The sequence below is a fragment of the Loa loa genome, assembly GCF_000183805.2.
Source record: "Loa loa unplaced genomic scaffold supercont3.289, whole genome shotgun sequence".
Classification (NCBI taxonomy): Eukaryota; Metazoa; Nematoda; class Chromadorea; order Rhabditida; family Onchocercidae; genus Loa; species Loa loa.
The window spans coordinates 8,610-17,066 of NW_018108469.1; the positions used below are offsets into that span (position 1 = coordinate 8,610).

The 8,457-nt window shown below is 23.3% G+C and overlaps 2 protein-coding genes across 2 annotated transcripts in view; both read left to right on the plus strand.

Annotated features, from left to right (window-relative positions):
- Positions 1-3,982, plus strand: part of LOAG_18392 (hypothetical protein) — a gene marked incomplete at both ends in the record, with an annotated part of 11,562 nt that extends 7,580 nt beyond the window's left edge. Inside the window, 6 exons of the mRNA XM_020451052.1 lie at positions 949-1,035; positions 1,248-1,400; positions 2,116-2,312; positions 2,996-3,164; positions 3,387-3,539; positions 3,782-3,982. Of these exons, the coding sequence (XP_020305195.1) occupies positions 949-1,035; positions 1,248-1,400; positions 2,116-2,312; positions 2,996-3,164; positions 3,387-3,539; positions 3,782-3,982 (960 nt within the window). The remainder of the gene's footprint in view (positions 1-948; positions 1,036-1,247; positions 1,401-2,115; positions 2,313-2,995; positions 3,165-3,386; positions 3,540-3,781) is intronic.
- An 872-nt stretch (positions 3,983-4,854) lies between these two features.
- On the plus strand, positions 4,855-8,457 carry LOAG_10492 (hypothetical protein; the record flags this gene model as incomplete). The annotated part of the gene is made up of 9 exons (XM_003146018.2): positions 4,855-5,037; positions 5,151-5,258; positions 5,852-5,971; positions 6,254-6,414; positions 6,534-6,670; positions 7,161-7,363; positions 7,702-7,781; positions 7,928-8,147; positions 8,323-8,457. The coding sequence occupies 9 exons, from the start codon at positions 4,855-4,857 to the stop codon at positions 8,455-8,457; spliced, it is 1,347 nt and encodes a 448-aa protein (XP_003146066.2).

Sequence of the window (8,457 nt, forward strand, 5' to 3'; positions counted from 1 at the left end):
TTTTTTATATTAATTGAAAACATTTAATTAATTAAAAAGATTTTTCGTTTGGATGTGTAATAGTGATTTTATTGGTATCTAAATTACTGTACAAATTAACTATTCATCCTTATTTTTGAAAAAAAATATTGCAATTTTATAAATTTTTGACAAATTTCAAAAAATATTTTTTTTAAAAATTGCCAATAAATTCGAACATTTTGGAAATTTTTTAACACATTTATTACTTTTGCATAATTTGAAATAAATTGAATATAATGCGTATGATTTGATGATAGTGAACATGAAAGAGAAATTGATATGATTAGAAAATGAAACTTTATGAGAGATTCATTAGCATAATGCATCTCAGCTTGAAGGAAAGGAAGACTACAGGTTAAAGGTCAGGAAGTATTGAGGAACGGTGATATATGGTTGAGAATTATTAAGATTTCTTTTTTTTCTTTCTTTTGCATTTCATGAATTTATGGTGATAAGCAAAGAAATATTGTCAATGATTGTATCGAAATACTCTATTATAATTTAATTGTACCTAAATTTGCATTTCATTAAAAGGTCAGGTAAAGATATGAAGATAAGAAATGTAATGTAAAGTTAAGAATTCTCGATGTGCGGGACATTGAATACTGTAATCATTCGCATATTTACATATATATTTCTGGTATTAATAAAAAATTTTTGAGCAAATAATAAGTGATAAACGCGAAAAATCTTTGTAAAAACGAATAAAATAAGTTCATTTTAATTTCATTGCTAAAATTCATTTTAAAAAAATTTTAAAAGAATTTGACTAAACTTTTTTTTTGGTGTAAAATTTTAATTTTAATTTGATTCGATGTAATTGCTTTATTACAAAAGATGCATGTCATCTTTTTCTTTTCTTTTATCATCTATTGATATCAGCAAGTGATAACTTCAAACAATGCGATGATTTAATCACCTTTTCAGGAACATTTAATATCACTTTTACGAAAATTGATAATACGTTTTCAACCTTTACCATGTCAAACAGCTTATACATTAATGAATTATTTCGTAAGTTTTGCTAGTTTTTATCCAAATATGATATTTTAAAATTCGAAGCAATTTTAATTCAACTGAATTTCAATCCGATTGAAACAATTTTAAAAACTTTTTCTTTTTCAGATTTAAGATTTAAGATTTTACTATCAAATTCAATTATATGTTTATAGTTATCCTTTTTTTTTTAGTATTTATTGAAAAATTACAAATATTTTTGTTTACAGTTTGGTTTTGTAATGCATTATGTGCGAAGTCCATGTGATGGAAGTGATCAAGCAATTGCAATGGCATTAAGTATAATATGGCTTATTGTGCCGAATGTTCATGGATTGTACTTTAAGGATTTAAAGCAAACATTAAAGAAGGAACAATGTGATGTAAGTAATAAATTTAAATTAAATGCATTTCATGCTAATGATGAATGAATGAATAAATAAATGAATGGATGAATGAAATGAAACGAAATGAATGAATGAATGAATATGAATGGATGAGAGAAATGACATGAATGGATGAAATGGAATAAAGTGAATGAAATGAATGAGTGAATGGAATAGAATAAATGAATGAATGAATATATATGAATTTATGGATGAATGGATGGATAAATGGAAGAATGAATATGTGAATTAATTAATAGATAAATGGATAAATGAATGGATGAATGAAATGAAATGAAGTGAATGAATGAATGAATGGAATGAATCGAAATGAATGAATGAATGAATACGACAAAACTAATAAAACTAATGCTATATTCATCAGAAAAAGTCATTCCTTTCAGAAAAACGATCATTTTTAAATGTTACCTTAATTTTTGCTTATATTTATTTCATTTTGTATTATTTAATGGCTCAAAAAATCGAATAAAAAGCCCTTATGCGTATTTCATAAAACAATAAAATCAATAAAAATAATTAATATTTGAAATTAATAAGGATAATCATTAATTAATAATGATGTATATATGTGGATACATATGCATATCGGATGAATCTTTTATCATTTTCTTTTTCTTAATATATACTTAATATATATCGATTTTTTTTTTTTTTTAGCAAGCATTAATGATAACGGCTAATGTTCCATCAGCAAAAAATTATCATTCATGGACCTGATAGTGGTTCCGGTGGAATTCCATCACAATTTCCAATTCATGAAGAAACACAATTCCAGCAATTACTGAAAGATAGCCTCGATTTTTTTAATATTCCCGAAAGTGATAATCAATATTATTTTCTTATTGATACAAAAACAAATCTAATTCATAATCCTTTATCATATGTTCGGTAAGTATAAATGATTCCTTTCATTTTTTCTTTTTTTTCTTTTTTTTTTTTTTATTCTGTAAAATTACAATTCGGTTTATCCGGTTTTTTAATTAATACTTCCGAATAGTACAAGCAGCACTTTTTTTTTTTTTTGGGGGAATTTAAATAATACTGGCTTTATAACAATAATATTAATGAAGTATGCATATTTTTACAAAATCTAATTTTTAATAAGTAAAATTAGTTTTTCTGATATATAAAATTTAATTTTTGAAAAATTAGTTTTTCTGATATATAAAATTTAATTTCTGATAACAGACAAACATTTCAATTATTACATGCCTCTTCACTTTCTCCCCGTATTTTGTTAATTCTCAAATATTTCCACGATACCACGGGAAGGATAAAATGGAGTAATTGAGAGAAAAGATAAGTAAAATGGAAAAATGGGAAACATTACATTATTATTATAAATTATCAAATATTTCAATGATTACATACTTCTTCAATTTTTTCCCGTATTTTGCTAAATTCTCAAATACTTCTACGATATCATAGTAGGAATGAAAATGGATGAAGCGATTAGGAAAAAAGATAAGTAAGATTGAGAGGAGAGGAATATCACCTTTATCATTGTAAAAAAATATCAATACTTTTTATCAATAAATTAATATTTAAATTAATTTTTGTTTATTCTTTAGGGATTTTTACTTCTTTCATCGTTCGTTATATCCACAATTAACATTGATTAAGTTGAATCCGGATGAAGCACATCATCGAATGCGACAAATAGCATTTACACATAAACTTATCGAAGTGGGAAAAGTACTATTAACACATAATGCACTTGCTCATAGTCCTGAAAATGTTGTAAGTTTGAAAATATTTTTATTAAATTCTTTTATTGCAATTAAATTTTTATTCTTTTTTTTTATAACATTTAAAAAATTTTTCGCGAAATTTTGTGAAATTTTTGATGAAAAAAAAAGATTTAAAATTAACAAGCACTTGAGAAAAAAAAAAAAAAGGCGGAAAATAAAATTGATTAAAGTGTTTGGAAATAAAATTAATTAATTAAAAATGATTTTTCAGATACCACAACGAATATTTTTTCTACATGATGAATTTACACATTTACCATCATTTCCACGAAAAAGTTTAGAAACATGTTTTGGTATGTATAATGGTCCATTAGGTCGTGAATTATATTCCATTGATAGTATTCATAAATTTGTTTGGACACTGGTAAACTTTTATGCTTTTTTTTGTTTTTAAAAAAAAAAAAAATGTCATTTTAAAGGGAAGCATTTTCAAAAATCATTTCATTGTATAATGCAAGATTTTAAAAGTTTATTGAAGAATTTTATAAATTTTTAAAATTGAAAGAAAAAAGACAAATACTCTCATTCTATATTATAATTTGATTTTTCAAATTTCAAAGATTAATATTTGAAAGATGAAATTTTAAAAATAAATTCAATCTTAAGCTAATGTCGGATATGTTTGCAAAAATGGAAAATGCTTTCATGTTTGGTGATTTGCATTTATTTATCAATGTTATCAATGGTGTTACCTTATTACATTGTGAAAATGTCACAATTTTACGTCGTTGTATGGCAACATACCTATCAATGGCTATACATTTTAGTACACTTTTCACTAATCAGGTAAATTTTTTGAAAATTTAAAAAAAAAGAAATTCATTCTTTACAAAATAAACATCCCTTCATACTATTATTATACTTTTATAAATATTACAATTTACCTAAAAAGTAAAAATTTTTAAATCCAAATTACGAATACTTATTTACAAAGTTTGGAATATCTTTAGTAACATTATGAAAAAGAGAAAAGGAAGGAGAAATAGAGAGAGAGAAAGAGAAAGAGAGAGAGAGATGGCGAGATTGTTAACAAAATTGATAATCGAGGAATTCTATTAAAAAAAAGAAAAATAGTCTGTATTTACTTATAAAAATATTGCTGCATTTTTTTTTTCAATCAAAAAAGACAAAAATGAAATTGCCGAAAAGTCTATCTTACTTACAAACTTTGGAATATCTTTAGTAGTAAAATTTTATAAAAGAGGAAGAGATAGAGGAAGCTGAATAGATTGTTATCAAAATTAATGATCGAAAAATTTCAAAAATAATTTTTATTATTGTATTCATATTTCTTTCATGTAGAAGAGAAAAATGAAAAGATAAAATTGCCAGAAAGTCCATTTTATATAAAGATAAAATTGGCAAAAAGTCTATTTTATTTAAAGATGAAATTACCAAGAAGTCTATTTTACTTAAAGATAAAATTGCCAAAAAGTCTATTTTATTTAAAGACAAAATTGCCAAAAAGTCTATTTTATTTAAAAATCAAATTACCAAAGAAGTCTATTTTATATAAACACAAAATTGCTAAAAAGTCTATCTTATTTAAAGATAAAATCGCCAAAAAGTCTATTTTATTTAAAGATAAAATTGCCAAAAAGTCTATTTTATTTAAAGATGAAATTGCCAAAAAGTCTATCTTATTTTCATTATTCTTTTTTTCAGGGTTTTTTCTTATCATGCCAACAATACTACGTTGTTACAGTCAACGACAAACAAATCCATTACTTTGTCGTACAATTGAATATGTTTGTAAACAATTTTATATTATTCATCGAAAACCATTCTTATTACAAATGGCTGGTGCTGTTGCAAATATTCTTGATACTACTGATAATAATTTTGAAGTAAATCCGATGAAGGTATATTACTTACTCATTCTGATATCTTATCAATTAATTGATATGAAAATTAATTTGTTCAATATTTGCCTTTTTTTTTTAATTTGAAAATTATTTAAAAATTTTTATTATAGGTAAAAGCAAAATATTGGTTTAATTTATTGCATAGCATGGAAGATATGAATGATATGAATGATCCAATTCATATATTGGATTTAGTCAATGAAACAAAACCATTAAAAGTTTGTTGATAATTTAAATTTCCTAAATTTTATTTTCGTATAATTTTACATTTCAAATTAAGTTTTGAATTTTATTTTAAGGATAATTTAGAATAAAATACATATGTAACATTCATATGGTGCATATGATGTGATTTTGAAATTTTAAAATTATTTAATATTAAGTAATATGTTTGCTAATATTTTGAATATATTTATTGCATAGTTTAATCTTTAATCAATTATTTATAATAATTTTCTTTTTTATTTATATTTATCGAATTGCATTCAAGAAATACACATATGGTATTTCAAAAATAACTAATCAATTTGCTTATTTTGAAATCATAAATAGGAATAATTAAACAAAATAATTTAAATACTTTAAATAAAATAACTCTTTGCAATAAATGAATTACATAATAATAAAAACATTTATGATAACATATTTTGATAAGGGAAATGATCGATCTGATCTGATATGATATAAATTTTTGCATATTTTATAGTATCACTATCATCCACTAAATGATTTGATAATATTTTGATACTTTTAATTAAATTAAAAATAGACGAAAAATATTTTACTTCCTTTAATATTTTGATAATTCTAGGCACTAGATTTATGTTATCGTGATGATCCAAATACATTTAGCTTATTAACAGATGCATTAGCAAGTGCTGTAACAGTATGCGCTTTTGCGCCTGAATCACGGCGCTGTTATCAGATGTTGGTAATGTTTACTTTCATATTCTTCTCCTAATATTTTTTGTTAATTTATACTTATTTCAAAATTACTACCGTATATTATTTTATCGTATGAAAGAAAAAAATTTGCCTGTTTCAAAATTATTTCAGCTTCTTACCGTATATTATTTTACAGTAAGATAAAATAAAAAAACATGGTGAAATTTTATGTTCATTCATGACCATACAGAAAAAAAAAGTGACAAGTAAGTTTTTTGCAGACTATTCTTTTTTTTGCCTTTGATATTAATTTATATTTTAATTATAGTTAGTAATGCAAGCAACAATACCGTACTTCTTGGAACAAATTGAACGGGATACGGTAAAACAGGGTAACAGTATGATTGCTGTAAAACATGAAATATCGATTTATACTACACTTTGTGTTGAAATGAAAGCACTAGTAAATTGTTGTGATATTCTTGCAAGGTTAATTTTTGTAAAAATAATTTAATTAGCAATTAACTTTTGTATATATTGAGGGAATTAAATATTCTTATTCAATAATTAATTAATGATATTTCACTAATTAATGATATTTATTTTAGAGGACCAACACGAACATTTGATATCGTTAATAGTGTCAGTGATCGAGGAAAATCCTTTATTGCTGATTCACCTCAATTCTTTGATCCACCAACATTAATTGAAGATGAAACAAAAATACATTACTCGTATATTTCTCGTTTTCCTAATTGAATAACTAGAAATGATTAAAATGAATTTTCAAGGAAATGATTAATGATTTTGTTCAGATAAGCAATTTAAGTATGTAAAAACATTTTTAAAAATATCCTAATTAATAAATTCTTAATCAAAATATCAATTTAATTAAGGATTTAGTTAGATAGAATATATTGAATGATTGATATATAGCGAGTTTTTTGATTCATAAATTCCGATTTCTTTTTTTTTTTACAATGCAACCATAAAATGATATCATCATCCTAAAAAGACATACTATCGCAAAGTTTTTCAGTTAATCTTAATTATCACAAATTTTTAATTAAAGAAAGAAAAAAACTTTTACCAAAATTTAATTAAAGAAAATTTCTGTCTAACATCAAGCATAAATTAAAAATTTACACTTTTTTTTTGATACTATTTCAGATTGATTTTCATTAATTAAAAGAATTAAAAATTAAAAATAAATAATATTTGCAGAAATGTGAAAGATAAGAAGAATGCTGTTAGCTCAGATGCTATTGATAATATTGAGGGACAACGTGAAATATTCCGTCGTCCACGTGATGCACTTCTTATACTTGCAGCTACATTTATTGAGAAAGCAAAACCACGCATAAAAGAACTTACTAAGCTTGCATCAAATATTGAACATATCAAAATTCCGGAATTATTCGATCATAAATGCTTTGTGGTAAATAGATTTCCGGAAAAAAAAAGTGCAAAATTAGCAAAAATAATTTGGAAAAATTTCAAAATTTTCGTAAATCATTTAACATTATATATTGCTAATTTTATAACTTTTTATAAGAAAAAAAAAACATCTATATGTTAATATCATTGAAAATTATCAAATATTTAATTAATTGATTTTTTAAAATGTAAAAAAATATTATTTAAATTAAAACTTATCAATTTAATCTCTGTTAGGACAATCATTTTAGAGAAATTTTGAATAATGTTAAGATTAAAAAATTTATCTTAAAATTAAAATATATTATAAAATTTACTAGCATTTGCCTTTATTTTCAGAAATTAAATGAAATTGCTCTTGCATTATTAAAAATTGCACCATATGATTTGGGTACAATAGCTTGTCTTGGATTACAAAAGTAACTCTTATCAATTCCTTTTATTTTTTCACATTGCTTATTCGTATAAAAAAACTTTGAAAAAATAATAAAAATTTAAAAAAAAAATTTTTTGAAAAATTTTAAATTTTATTTTTTTAAAAATATTAATTTAAAAATTTTAACAGATATTTCTCAGTGATATTATTAACAACTGATTGGTCAATAGAAAATAATCGACCAGCATTAAATTTTGTTTTACGACGTTTGGATAAAACAATTCAAAAGATTGGTAAAAAAATTATCTTTCGACGACGAACAAATTGGATTGCTTTAACAAATTGGCTTAATGGTTTACATCAAACACTTGTTGCCTTTCCTTATATTGCTCATTCACATCCTCTAAAGGTATTTTAATTATTTCAACTAAATTTCTATAATAGAATTTTCTTTCTTTTTTTTTACTCAATGATGAATAAAATTTAAGTTATATTTTTTAAAAATTCAAAAAGAAAGAAAATAAATAAGTAAACATATTAATTCAAATATAATCAATTTCTTTTTTTTATTTTCCATTTTTCAGTCTACAACATTAATGTGTTTACGAATAATGATCGGTGATCCATTAAATGATGATCTTTTCACTCAATCAAATACTACCTTTCAACCGTTTTACATGGTACTTGTCCACCTCAACCATTTGTACTGCAGTCCTTAA